This window comes from Salvia hispanica, chromosome 1 (genome assembly GCF_023119035.1).
Source record: "Salvia hispanica cultivar TCC Black 2014 chromosome 1, UniMelb_Shisp_WGS_1.0, whole genome shotgun sequence".
Taxonomy (NCBI): Eukaryota; Viridiplantae; Streptophyta; class Magnoliopsida; order Lamiales; family Lamiaceae; genus Salvia; species Salvia hispanica.
Genome location: NC_062965.1, coordinates 41,817,566 through 41,832,700, shown reverse-complemented (window position 1 = coordinate 41,832,700; position 15,135 = coordinate 41,817,566). Strand labels below are relative to the sequence as shown.

At 34.5% G+C, this 15,135-nt stretch overlaps 1 protein-coding gene across 1 annotated transcript; it reads left to right on the top strand.

Annotated features, from left to right (window-relative positions):
- Positions 1 to 208: 208 nt before the first annotated feature.
- Positions 209 to 1,333, top strand: LOC125197060 (G-type lectin S-receptor-like serine/threonine-protein kinase LECRK4). Its single transcript, XM_048095762.1, has 2 exons — positions 209 to 732; positions 784 to 1,333. Exons 1-2 carry the CDS (start codon positions 209 to 211, stop codon positions 1,331 to 1,333), a joined length of 1,074 nt encoding a protein of 357 aa, XP_047951719.1.
- Positions 1,334 to 15,135: the final 13,802 nt, after the last annotated feature.

Sequence of the window (15,135 nt, the reverse complement as noted above, 5' to 3'; positions counted from 1 at the left end):
AGTTCAAGATTTGTACACAATTAAGAAAGGGCAAAACGAGATTAACCAAATCTAAAACAAATTTTTGAAATTTAAACCATTGAACTCAACACCTATTTAGATCCTAGGGCTGAGATCTAATCCATCAACTAATCTTCTATTCTACGGCTGTTGTGCATCTAGAGATAAGTTGCACCCCTTACTTAGTTTCTCCAATAGTTGAGCAACGATGGAGATTTCGTCTTCAACACCAAACCTCTTCTGCAAACGCTTCAGATGCGGGAATCCGTGTGGTGTTCAGCAGCGAGCCTTGATTTCTGTCGCGAGGAGAGGCGGGCCGGACCAAATTCTCAGTCCTCCTTCCATCCCCCAGGTTTCCGACAACTACTACAGGGCAACTCTGAATTTCGATGGAGGTTTTACACAGTACTATCACCCCAAGAGCTTCGGGAGCGACCCGGGTTGGCAAGCTGCAAGATCTTGGCCTCAAAATATCTGTATGAACATCGATGGAAGCACGGGCAGCGGGGTTTGTGGCTATAACAGCGTGTGCAGAGTTGTGAATCAGAGGCCGGTTTGTGGATGTCCCCAGGGCTTTTCACTGGCCGATCCCAGGAATCCGTATGGCAACTGTGAGCCTCAGTTCGTGCAGGGTTGCATCGATGGTGGAAATGACTACGACATGGAGATCATGAATGATGTTGATTGGCCTCAAGATGACTATAAACGAATAAATCCTTGCACTGAAGAGCAGTGTCAAATCGCTTGCCAGGAGGATTGTTTCTGAGATGTTTCTATATACAGAGATAATAGCTGCTGGAAGAAAAAGCTGCCCCTCTCCAATGGCAGAGTCGACACTTCCCAAGGTTTAAAGGCTTTTCTCAAGATCAGGAAACGGGATATTACTATACGAAATCCAAGACCAGGAAGAGATCGGCAGACTCTGATAGTTGTGATATCAGTGCTTTTAGGCAGCTCAGCCTTCATCAACTGCTTATTTATTACTGCTGCTTGTGTCCTTCTTTTCCTCTTTTACAACGGAAAGTTCTCGGCACCTGGTCCTGTTCAAGAGCCTTCGCCTTCAAGCATACGTTGCTTTACTTATAAAGAACTCGTGCAGGCTACAAACGGATTCATAGACGAGCTAGGAAGGGGTGCTTTTGGAATTGTCTACAAAGGGTCAATTCAAATCGGTACGGTTGCAGTGAAAAAGCTGGACAGAATGTTTCAGGATTCTGATAAAGAATTCAAGACGGAAGTTAACGTGATTGGGCGGACTCACCACAAGAATCTGGTGAGTCTGATTGGTTTCTGCGAGGAGGGCCTCATCACTTGCTTGTGTACGAGTACATGAGCAACGGAACGCTGCAGACTTTCTTTTCGGGGATCTGAGGGCAAGCTGGAGCCAGAGGACTCAAATCGCAATGGGGATAGCGAAGGGGCTAACCTACTTGCACGAGGTGCAGCAGCCAGATCATCCACTGCGATATAAAGCCTCACAACATTCTCCTTGATGAATACTACATTGCTAGGATATCGGATTTTGGGTTGGCTAAGCTTAATTTTCGGGTTATAAAATTTTTGCATTAAATGCTTTTAATGCTATGGAGTATATGGATTAAGTGGTGAGTGATTTAATTACATGATTTCTTGTGACCTAATTGCGTTTTGGAGTTGAGATTTATTTGAATAGTCAAATATATGACGTGGCTGTTGAAAAGTCAAAGATGTGGAAAATACGACGTGGCCGTTGAAAGGTCAATGTGTTGAGAAAATGAGGTGGAAGTGAAAATGGTTGATTTTGCGAAATGATTGTGAATATTTGATGCGGGGTGGAATATGTTGTGGTGAATTATTTTCCCAAGGGATGAGTGAGATTAAATAGGATTTTCATAAATATCCTACACCTTTATTTGGAATTTTCGAGCCCCTATAATTATTGGAGAAGGAATCCTATTTTCTTGGATTTAATTATTTGCTTGGGATAATTATCGAATTAAATCTAACAATTATTCTTTAATTCCACCATGGAATTTTGAAACCCACCCTACAACATAGAGATTTTCGAAAATCTCATATTTTAGGGAAGAAGGAATTATTTATTATATTATTTGATCCCTTATTTATTCTCTTCCATGAATAAATATAAATAATCTAGCATATCTTACCATATCTAAGAAGATCTTGCCATATCCTATTTAAATTAGGATTTGAATTTAAATTTCTTGTGGGAGAGGGATAAAAACACCACTTCCTATTTTATTTGGGAGGATTTATTATTTTTATTACTGTTAGTGATATTTTATTCTACTGTAAAATATCCAAATAAAATCATAGGCTAATTAAATAGCCTAGAATTCAATTCCCTTATTTCTCCCCTAATTCACGCCAACTTCTACTATCAAATCTCCCAAATCTTCAAATCTTTAATTTATTTAATTAAAGATATTATATCTTGCACTCTATAAATAAGAGAGAACCCTAAACCTAGAATCAGATAAAAATCTCCCCTCTCTGAAAAAGACGTTCCCCACTTCTTCCCTTCTTCTTCAACTTGTTTTCTATTTTATTCAAGATCTCTTCATTCTTTACCAAGAATTGAAGTTGAAATTCAAGAATTGTTAAAGAATCAAGGCTATTACTTTGTTTCTACCATTCGTTCTATCGAAAAAGGTATTTTCTATATTAATCTTTCTTCATCTACCGATTAATCGGTGTTCTTGAGTCCACATGCATTTAGATTGAGTGAAGGGGAGATCAATTGATGAATTTGGGATGAATAGGTGTGTGTGTGTGTGTGTGAAACCGTGTGTCTGTGACCGTGTGTGTGTGTGTGTGCATGCCTCGGTATGTGTGTTGTGTGTATGCGTGTGTTGTGTGAAAAACACTCATGCGTGACACGATTTGATGATAAATCAAGAGTTGTTGTGCGAATAAAAGTGATATGATAATCGTATATTGATTTTGAACGGTGATATTAAAACGAATTAATGGGAAAAGGGAAACGTGGAAACATGCATGATTTTGAATCAATGTTGAAACGATTTGTGATACACCTAATTTAAAGGTGATAATTGCGCTCTCAGCGTGATAACAAGGAGAAGAGAATACTTGCGAGTTAAGCCGACGAGGTGGGCTTTCTTTTAAAATAAGGACAACGTCCTAAATCTTTATTGATGAGAATGAGATTTGTGTTATCATGCCTTGATTTGTTTTGTCGTGCCTATCCTGTAGCTATGCCACTATTGATTTAATCGAATTCGGATCCTCGTAGAGCCAAACTCTACTTGGATTAGTGTACACGGTGTTAGACCAGAGTGCTTGGCGTACGAGTCGACGTCTAGTGACTTGGATTGCAGCCGCATTCCTTGTCATGTAGAATGAGGATATGGTAAGCGTCGATGAGAAAAATGGTTGCGACCGTGATTTTGATAAAGGACATATTTTATGGTGCCTCGGGCATTTCTAAAGATAAACCCCGATGGACACTTGAAAATGGCATGATAACTATATTTGTGATAAAGCTTTTCGCATGAGTCCACGAGTATGTTTATAGTACTTCGCTGCATGTGTTTTCCTTATGTGCAGGTTGAGCGATGACGAGTGGTTGGCGGTGTTAAGCAGAATAATTGAATAATATGATTACTTTGAAACTCGAGTGTAGTTATGTCTCCGGGGTTAAAGTGCCGTCCGGAAACAATAACACCTCCGTTCGCCCATTGCACCACAAACAAACATGTTGCGCTACTCAACCAAACCAATCTCTACATGTATGAGAATGGAAATTTAGATGTGCACTTAGGCTTAAATAGATTGATTGGTTATGGGCAGGAAGAATCTGCAAAAGAAGTTAAACATGGGGAACCTGATTCGTCTGTCCATGATTCTTCCCTATCTTTAAGGAGAATCTCATTCTACTTGCATATGACGCTGCAGTCTGTCTAAAAATGTTTGAAGACAAAAACTAAAGCTAATAGGTTCCTTGTAAACCCAAAAGCTAAATAATAACCTTTGTTTACTCACGAAACTAATTTAGTTCTACAATACTAAGTAAAAATAATTAAATTAAGTGTATGATTTTTAGAGAATACCAAATTATGTAATTTTGTACTTCCTCTGTCACTTGTTAATTGAGTCGTTTTTCTATTTTGAAAATTCTAAGATAATTAAGTCATTTTTATTTCACTCTCTTACTTTATGCTCTCTTCATCTCTATTACTTTATTCTCTCTTATTTTATTTACTATCCACTTAACACAATATTCTTTATCTCCATGCCAAAAGCGAAATTTCTCTATTAACAATGAGCAGAAGGAGTAATGGATAGTTATAAATTTTAGCACATAATTTAGTAATTAATGAAATTTATACTCCTCCGTCCTTACTCAAGATGGCCACATTCTTGAGTGGCGAATTTTAGGAAGTGTTGTTAGGTGGATAGTTGAATATTTGAATGAGGAGAGAGAGATATGAGGTTATTTCAAAATTGAAAAAGTGGTACATCTTGATTGTGACAAACAAAAATGATAGGTGGTCATCTTGAATGTGACGGAGGGAGTATTTTTTAGTTTTCCATTTACTTAATCGCTCTCCATTAAATTAAGAAAAAGATAATAATAAATACTTTCTCTATCTCTCTATTTCATTAAAAATGAAATGTTATCCTTTTTAGATTGTCCCATTAAAAATGAAATGTTTCTTAAAATGAAAAATATCATCATCTCTATTTTTCTCTCTCTCTTTATTAACTCACAAAATAGCTACATAAATACCGTGCCTAAAAACAAACTCTCATACGTAATGGGATGGAGAGAGTATGAAAGAGGAAAGGCCGGAATACTAATAATTTTGGATTCGATGGGTGTTAATATTTTATTACTGTAGTGATGATTATAATATTCTGTTTGGTCGATTTAAATTGGGGCTCAATTTAATTATTGAAAGTAAATAGTTCTCGTTTATTTTTGAGATTTTCAAAAATCCTTTACTGGAAATTTTTGAAAAATTCTTCTCCCATTCTAGTGAAAATTTTGTCTAATTTCTAGTGTAGTCCTTTCGGCTTTGACAAGTTTTGCCCACCAAAGGTCATAATCTAAGTTCAGGAACAAATTAGAAGATTCGTGGTCGAGTTTTGAAGATCATTACGTGGAAAGACGTTAGCAATTGTCGATTCTTTAGAGAATCAATTCAGAACCCTAAACCGTAAAATTATGTTTTAGGATTTATATTCTTCAAGCATAATTTTGTGTTCTAACATGCGATTATATGTTTAACATGTGAATTATAATCATATAATCTACAAATAGATTGTATACTAATTTATTTATTTTATACAAGTCTTTAGTTGTATAAGAGGTCCCAAACCCCAACATTAATTGGGGCTAAATGAAAGAAGTAGTAAATGTTAGTTTTATCTTTGCTTTGAGATTTTAGGGAATTGTAGCCAAATATTTCACATCTCCCAAAAGAGTCTATATTACAAAATATAAAAATAATTTGGAGTTTTGGTGCTTAATCACAACAAGTAGAGGTTTTATTAGATTTGGAGCTATGTAAACTTTGATGATTCATGATCTCAAAGCATATATTATTTTCCATATAAACTTTGTGAGTGATGAAATTACATTTAAAAAAATTCTTTGTGGGTTCATGTTATCAAGGTCATTAAGTAGTAATGAAAGTACACTAGTAACCTTATTTATTATGGTTTGGTTTGGGTTATGCTCAATTTATTTATCCATGTTTTTGGGAACAAGGAAGTGTAGTCCTTAACATACTGTTTCTTGTTTAGTTTCTCTCTTGTTTTTGTACAAATTAGTTATGTTTTGGGGGGTTGATAAACACGGATTTTGTACTATGTTTTAAGCCTTTTTACCCATTTTGATTATCTTTATTGTTAAATATATTCTTTAATGCAACATTTGTATAATTTGATATTTTGATGTGTTTAATGATTTTGCAAAATAAACTTTAAAAACAGCAGAAAATGTCGAACTTGAACTTCGGGGAATCGGACCATATCGTTATCCAATGATCCGTCGCCACCAAAGGGCGTTAGGGCTGTCAATTTTTGGCACGAGCGATAACCTAACAGAATCTGCTCAAAATTAATGGGTTTGAGTCAAGCTTATTAGGTTCATGTCCTTATCGGTTTGACCGTTTAAAAACACGATAATTTCGGGCGTGTTCGTGTCGGTCAAGTTACCTTTAAGAAATAATATTATAATATTTAATTTTTAATATTTTGAAAATGTTATTTTTTGTTGAATTTCGTCTATGAATCTAGGGATGTCATTGTTCGATCGGATTGTGTGTAATTAGATTTTAGATTTTTAATTGACTCTTAATTATCGAGTTCAAGGTTTTGTAACTTTTGTTAATCAAGAGCATTTGTTATCGAGGTTCTAACCGTGTTATCGGTCGTGTTATTATAGTGTTGGGTCATGTAAGTCTTGTTATCGTCGTGCTGACCCAAGGTGGTTCGTGTCGTTAATGGATTCGTGTCGGTTGCGGTTTGAGGATAGCGAGATCGGGTTCATGTTTGGGTTTGGGGTTTCTTAACGGATCGTATTTGTATTTGTCCTTATGGATCGTGTCGTTAACAAGTTGACTCGATAACGACCTAACACGCATGATTTGCCACCCCTAATGTCAATAGTGCCAACAAAGTTGCAATTATAATTTTATTTAAAAAAAAAAGAACAAATCTGAAGACGCCAATCTTGTTGGCCTATTTTGTTTTATTTTTAAAATTCGAATTTAAAGATTCCATTCCTAGCGCCTCTTCACTAGAATTTAATAAAGTAAGCTGAAAAACCGTAGTACAATATATACAAACCTTAGGGCATCCACAATGGATGCGCAGTGCGCCCTAGTGGTTCTTGCACATACAATTTTTAGTCGCGCTTCTTTCCGCAATGGTTTCGCCTTAGTGCTCGCCCTATCAATTAAACTCAATTTGCATTTAATTTTTTATATTATCGTTTTTTATTTTTATTTTTAATTACTAAAATACCAAAATATATTATATTAAACACTACAAATTTGAAAAAAACAACTACATTACTTAATTTTGAAAAAAAACACATCATACTTAGCTAAAAAACTACATTACTAAACTAAAAATTACTATAAAAATCAAACTACATGACTAAACTAAATTACTAAATTAATAAAAATCTAACTAGTCATCTAAATTTAACTTTTGGCTCAAATTCTTGATCATCTTCTCATCCTCCATCGTTTGTCCGAATCGATTTCCTAATGAAGAGCTGTTTTTGCGTCAAGTATAAACCTATACTCGCACACCTCGTGAAAACCACCGAACTCCTGGAGCGTTGAGGCCATGAGTGAGTAGACGAGAGAGGCGCGGCCCTTTGGGGAGCCGATCAGTACGCGGCCGCTTCACCTTCCCTTTGGCCGGGCTTTGGCAATCTTGGTGCCAATGGGAAGTCTAAAAGTACACATAGGCGTGCGAACACCCTTCCGGCTCGGCGTTCGGATCCACGAGGAGATGGGCCGCTGCTCGTGTAACCGCCGTGGTGGTGCTCTTCGTCCGCTTCGCGCTAAGAATGCAACCGTTATCCCTCCGTCGAATTTCGCCTTATCCTTCAAGATCAACCAAACATTGTAGAACTTGAACAGGGAGTACTCGGACATAGCTGAAGTTGTTAACAATGCGATCCCACATCCCTGCCGAGTCTAGTTGTGAAGTTTATCGAATCCTCCGATATTACTCGACCCAACACCGAGCCACCTTTATGTACTCCTCCATCTCGTAGTCAATACGCCCCGTGGCATACTCTTCGTTGGGCTCGTTGGATGGGAGCCAGGACTGGACGGATGACGCCTTTTCCTTCGCGTATCTCTTCCTCCTCCTCGGCGGCGCGAGGGCGGGAGATTGCCCACACCTAGGCTCCATGTCCCGAACCCGATACGTGTCGATGTTGAAGAACCGATTGAACTCGAGTCGAACGAAAGTGGACCCTATTCCAGAGTCTCGACCCATAGTCTTCATGGTCGGGTCAAGCGGTGCCGCCGCAAACATCAGCATATCGTCGTCGACACTATGCGGATTTGGGAATTGACTCGGATCCATTCTTGAAAGTGTGAAGTGAGAAAAGAGAAGAGAAAGAGAGTAGAGTAGAGAGTATTGTGTGTGAGTGTGTGAAAAGTGAATGATGGTTTAGGGTATATATATTGGTTTAATAAAGAATTAAAAAAATTACAAAATCGTCGAGATAGGGCTCGGCACGTCCCCGCAATGGATGGACGAGACGCCTCGAGCCCAATTTCGCGATCGGGCGCCCGATCTCCACACCATTGTGGATGCTCTTAGAGATTGGAACTTTTGTTCCACCTTCTACCAAAAATTGATTTTTTTTTTCTCAATCTGTATTAAATTAATCTATAGTATACTCCATAAACCAATCGATAATATGATAAGAAGTATTTTCTTTATCACGATGCCGAGACGATAAACAAGAAGTCCGGGGAGGCGAAATCTCATCGACAACTCAAGCTTTAAACAAAGTACTAAAATAAAACAGAAAGAGGCTTTTCATATATTCATTCATTGATTGAATAGAATAACAATAGCCCTATTTATATTACTAATACTTGACTTAATGAGCAAGACAACCAAGATATGGAAAGATATGTCATCCCTAAATTATTTAAATGTCTTTTACTAGTAGATGTCAAAAATAAAATAAAATTCATCTTTAGTTTAAGGATACGTGAAGTGTCAAATATTTAGATTGACTAATTTATTTCCTTCCTATGTCACTCGCTAAGTATTCATATTATTTTAATTAGGATGCTCCTTTTCTTAGCATTCTCTTTTTTCTGTATATTTATTCTATCTTTTATTTTTTTATTCACTCCTCCATTCTATTCAAAATGGTCATCTATTCTTTTTGTTTGTCCAATTCAAGATGGCCATTTTTCAATTTTGGAAATAACTCCCTATCTCATCTCTTCTTATTAAAATATTCAACTACCATTTTCCTTCTACTTTATTCCACTAGCAACACTTCCTAAAATCTCGTCTACTCAAGAATGTGGCCATCTTGAGTAAGAGAGAGGAGTACTTCACTAACAAAACTCCATTTTCTTAAAACACATGTTGAAATGAAATGTCTCACTTAGTGAAGATCGAAAGGATACTCCCTCCGTCTAAAAAAAGATAGTTTTATCATTTTATGTCGTTCCCAAAATTAGACTAAGTCTAAATATGAAAAGTTCTAAACCAATACACACTAATAATAATGTGATCCTATAATCCGCTAACATACTTCAGCACATTTTTCCAATCTTTTTAATTTTTTAACATCCTTATTTTATTTTACCAATTACTCCCTCCGTCCCACTCAAGATGGCCACATTCTTGAGTGGCACAAATTTTAGAAAGTGTTGTTAGGTGGAATAAGTAGAGAAAAGGTAGTTGAATATTTTAATGAGGAGACATGAGAGAGGGGTTATTTCCAAAATTGGTAAGTGGCCAACTTGATTGGGACAAACACAAAAGGAAAGGTGGTTATCTTGAATGGGATGGAGAGAGTAATTATATATATTAGTCTTATAATAAAATGTGATTGGAATAAGTTGGTGGAACGTAGGTCTACTTAATATTTATAGTAAAAATGAAATAAGACTCTTATTGTAAAAAGGGTTTTTAAAAAAAAAAAAAAAGGGTTGAATTATTTACCTTAATAGAATTGAGATGCAAAGGGGCCCACTAATCCATAAGATTCATGAAATGTCAAAGTTAGAAATTATGTCAAAAAAAGGGGATAATTGTTTTTTATTAAAAAAATGGAGGAAAACATAAAATTGAAATTCAAATCTTTTTCAAATTTACGAATTGAGAAATCGAAATCTTCATACAATTCACAAAGGAAAAATGAAAACCTTAAAAAATCTGGGAAAAAATATCGATCTTCAAATTTCAATTTGACCTTAAAAAATCGAACAATTTTTGAATGCGATCGAAGAGCAAATGAAGAAAACCCAAAAGCGCCGTTTGAGGAATTAACAACGATCAAAAGAATGGCATTCCAAATCGAGATCGTGAAGATGAAGACGGAGAAGTGGATTTGACTAGCGTTTTTTCAATTTCCCCGTTCTTTTTTTCACCTAACTTATTCTACTTTCATTTTTTTCTTCCCCAAAATTCGTTTTTTTTTCCCGGTTATATGTCTTTTTTATTTGTGTAATCATTTTGATTTGAAACCTGTGATTCTTGTGCAATCCCCGGTTTTCGATTTTCCCAAAAATAAAATCTGATCCCTTTCCCCTTTTTTAAGGGGGTTAATTTTTTCTGCTTTTTGGTTTGTTTATGTGATTTTGTTGAAATTTTTTTAGGGATGTGGAGGGGGTTTCTCTTTTTTTTTTTCGACATTTCTTTTAAATTTTGTAGGCGATCGAAGAATTGGAATCTTTCATGCGCCCGGGTTTTTGGGGGCTTTGGAAAAATTTGGTTTTATTTTGTCACTTAATTGAAATTTTTTTTCGCGTTTGAAAGTTTTTGTTCTTGACATTTTGATTGGTAATAAGTGTGAAAGCTTGAATTTTAAATTTTAAGAAATTCGGTTAAAATTTGATTCTTTTAAGTATTTACTTGATTTTAGTAAATTTAAAAACAACCCATTTGTTTTCTTATGAATTGTTTCCCCAATTTTTTTGTTGATAAGTGATGGTATAATTTAAGAGAAAGATTTTTTTAAATTTTAAGATTTTTTGACATTTTTACAAGAGCTATTAACATAGCTATAATAACAAACGTATGATTGGAATAGTTAAAAAATTTTTATTAAATAGTTTTGCTTGTTTGAATAAATATTAGAGGCGGAAAACATACGTATGGTTGTGAAGATCAATACAAATCCTATAATGAAACGAATTGTTGAAAAAATTTGACAAAATTTTTTTGTTAGTTTTGCTTGTTAAAGAATTTTGAATGCCCGAGAAAACATAGATGGTGTAGAGAAAGTCAATAGCTATTACTTTGTTTTTAGTGTTTTAAAACTTTGTGGATTTGTTTTCTTTAATTAATTTTTATGTTTTTTTTGTTGATTAGAAATTGAAGAACCCAAAAACTAATTAGACGGTTTTGGGCATCAACATCCCCAAAAGCCATCTTGATATATTAATGTTCAAGGCATCTTGTTCTTAACTCTCTCTCCCTTAACCCCCCAACCAGGCCAGTTTACATGGTTCACCAATTTGATTGTTCTCCTCATCATCATAATCTATGTTTATGTTTCGAACTCTTTCAAAAAGGGGTAGAGATTTGATGTTGCACTGACGTGGCTATTTTGGCCTTCCCCTTGCTTTCGTTTAATTTAGTGAATTCCTAAAAAGGTTCGTTTTAACTCATTGATTCATTTTTTTTAAATGTTTAGTAAACTAGGCGGTATTTATATTTTAAAAATTTTTAAATTTGCATTGGGCAAACCTTGGTGAAGTTTATGTATTGATAAATTTTTTGGAGATAAAAAAAACCTTGATGTAAGTTTATGATATTGGATAAAATAACTAAGAAATTTTGGTTTCCTCGTTTCCCCGGGAAATTGTAAATTCATGAAATTTTTCACTCACTGCTTTAAAATTTGAACATTTCTTTGATAAAGAAGTGCATATGTTTCTCGAGGACATTAGATTACTCCATTTAGATAAAACTTGATAACAAATTTAAAAGCAAAGGGGGGAAAAAAGAAAAAAAAAATATATCCCTATATCGCCTTTCCCATCCAGGGTAGCCAAATCTTGTCTTTTGTTATTTAGAATTAATTCAAATTAATTTATATTTAAATTTTAAATTACTAATTAAAAAAGGGTAAAGGAATAAGTGGGAAAAAAGAGGACCGTGGTGATAACAAAGAAAATTTCTACCATACCTGGGTTTTGGGCCAATGGATGGATGTTGAAAAAAAAAGAAAACAACGGGGGAAAGGGAAAAGAGAAAGGAAATATTGTTAAAGTAAAATAACTAAAACTAAGACTAAATAGAATATTGTTTTTATAAAATGCCAATTGTTGTTTACATGATTTGACGGGTTTTTTTTAAGACTTATAATTGTTGTTGACATGGTTTCTATGTGAATTTTTAAGGTTATAATTGTTTTTGCTGGTTCAATGTGTATTTAAAAAAGGCTTATAATTTTGTGAATGATTTTTAATTTTGTACATTCTTTTGTGTAGTTGACAGTAGAGTAAACATGGAAGGTTGAGTGAGGAAAGAATGACCGTAGTTGACTGACTTTATGTAGTTACATTATATGGGTAGTTGAAGGATTAACCCTATTTACATTATATGTTTTTATTTAATAAATTTTATTAGGCAGATATGTTAAGACCGAATGAATGTAGTTACATTATATATGGTTTTTTGAAAGGATTGTACACATGGGTTTACATTTATGTGTATTTTTGACATGAATTTGTATATGTAGTTGAATGTTAATTTAAACCCCTCTCGTACACCCAAAATTAATAATCCCAAAAAACTAATTAAGATTAAAGACCCATAATGATGATGATCAAAAGTTACTCTGATGGACAATTACTCATTCACAATTTTCCCCAATGCCGGTAGTTTATGTCAACAAGGGGGGATTTTTGTCATTTTTCCATGTCCACTATGGAGACATTATGTCAACTCGATGTCAATAAAACATTATTTATGTCAACTCGATTAACAAGCGTTTTTTTTGTCAATTTGATGTAAAAAAACATTTTACAAAATAATTAATGTCAACAACAAATATTTTCATATCAACGACCATATTATTTATGTCAACAACAACTTTACAAAAGACATTGTATATATAGTTGGCATTGTTTTAGATCAACAACAAACATTTTCATGTCAACAACTTATATAATTTATGCCAAAAAAATATTTTTGGCAATATCACAAACATTTTCTAAACAACTCCAAAACTAAACACAACAATTAAAAACGATCCATATATTTCACAAATTAATCGTGATTGTTGGACGTCAAATAAAACCTTCTCAAATTCATCTACAATTTTTACAATTCCATCTACAAGTTCAAAGCGGGGCCCCAAACCAAGTGAATCTATCCCCCAATCAAGATGAAATGGAAGCTGGGAAAGAAAAAAAACATTTTTTTTTTGGGGCATACCCCCACCTTCTACTCAAGCTCATTGATTCCCCATACATATAGTATTAAATAGTAGTTACATTATATATACTAATTGATATTAGCCAATAGTTTGTTCCCAACTTAATTAAGCAACATCAACTTAATCCTAAATATAAATAATAAAAATTTTAACTCCAGCCTATTACATGATCAACAAAACAAACCATGGTTATTACACTTTCAAACCTTTGTATAGACCAAACATGATTGTGGGAAATTTTAAAACACCTTCAAGTTTCTCTAATATTCTCCTTTCATCCCTATAACCATAATAACTTGATGATCCTTTTTTATATATCTCCTACAAACATAATATGTTAGACAACAAAAAGACAAAGACATTTATGGTTTATTTATAAAAACAATAATTAAAAAATGAGTGATTATAGATCAAATTTGAGAAAATATACGATTGGAAAAATTTCCATGCATGTCCGAAATAAAACCCAATGTAAAAATCAATTCAACAAATGTATTAAAATGTCAACAACTAAAAAAAAAACTTGTAATTCCAAAATTAATAAGAAAATTTAATTCAAAAACCTCGTATTAAAATGTCAACAACTAAAAAAAAACATAATTCACTATCAAGGAATATCAAATGAACAACTTATTAAAATTCAACAACTAAAAAAAAAACCAAAAACATATAAAAGCAATTCAAAAAACATCTTATTAAAAATTTAACAACTAAAAAATAACACTTATAATTACATATCAATGGGGGGAAAAATCAAAAGTCCGCTTGTCAACGACTTATAAAATGTTCAAAAAAAATTTTTTTAATTAAAAAAATCTTTTTTTTAAAATTTTGATCCTTGATCCGTTAATTGTATAAAAAGTCATGATCCTTTAATAAAAGTTAATTATGAGATAATGGATCCTTGTATTTCTTCTTTTTGCCTGTTTCTAGAACTAACTTTGTGATGAATACCATTGTCGACCACTAACACTCTCCGAACAGAAAAAAACGAACCAAAACCACTCTGATCCAACACCTTCTCCACACTAAAATTGAAAAACCAAAAAGAACAAAGGCTCCCCGGAGCCCACCGCAAATGAAGAATATGAAATTCCCGGCAAAAGTCAAGATTCACCCTTTTCAAACCCTTCATGTAGGGAAAAATCAAAAAAAAACACGTATTAATGACACGATTTTTTTAAAAAAAAACAAAGAGGATTGACCCCCTTTTTCCCAAAAATCAACCAAACGACACCCTTTCGTAGGCCCCGAAACGATCCCCCATTCTCGCTTAACACCGCTGACACGAGAACCACATCAGCCGCGCGTGGTGTCTCTTCCTGAGGAAAGGGAATAATGACATCAAAACAATTCCCCTCCGGGGTTGGGGTGAGAAAGCTGGGGTAAATCCCACGATTCCAAATCCCATTCCCTTTTCTCTCAGTTTTCTTTTCCCAATTCACGAACCTCATTGATTTTCCCCTTAGCTTCTTCTCCTTCCCCAAACCTAGGGCACGATTGATCTTCGGGAGAAAAGGACTTCGATTTGAACCTCTCGGATCAAATTGAGAGCGTAATCGAACACGGCAATTCAACTATCAACCGCCGTAAGTGGGGGAATCGCCGAATTGACCGGAAGCTCTTGAAAAACACGTCGGTCATTGTTTCATCCCCCTTTGGAGAAATTGAGCAAATCATCCACCATAAAATGGACGACATTATTGTTGTTGCCATCATCCACTCGCGAGAATTCGATAATCAGCCAGAAGATGCATCTCGATAATTGCTGATTAAAAATCACGTTTCGTGAAAAAGCTGAGAACGATGGAGAGAGAAAGGAGAGAAAGGAATGGTGTCTCGTTGAAAGTGAAGGAGGAAGTCTTGAAATTACTATTCTATCCTTTTATAATAAATTAATCTAAAAATATTTTTGGTGTGGAAATCTGGACCACTCATTAATAAAAATGAGTGGCTGATATTGCATCTCATTTCTCAATTACCCTAAAAAATCTCAATTGATC

Coding starts and splice junctions, on each gene's coding strand:
- LOC125197060 (XM_048095762.1), top strand. CDS start 209: ATGGAGATTTCGTCTTCAACACCAAACCTCTTCTGCAAACGCTTCAGA. Junction 733..783: donor AATCCTTGCACTGAAGAGCA/GTGTCAAATCGC, acceptor TTCTATATACAG/AGATAATAGCTGCTGGAAGA.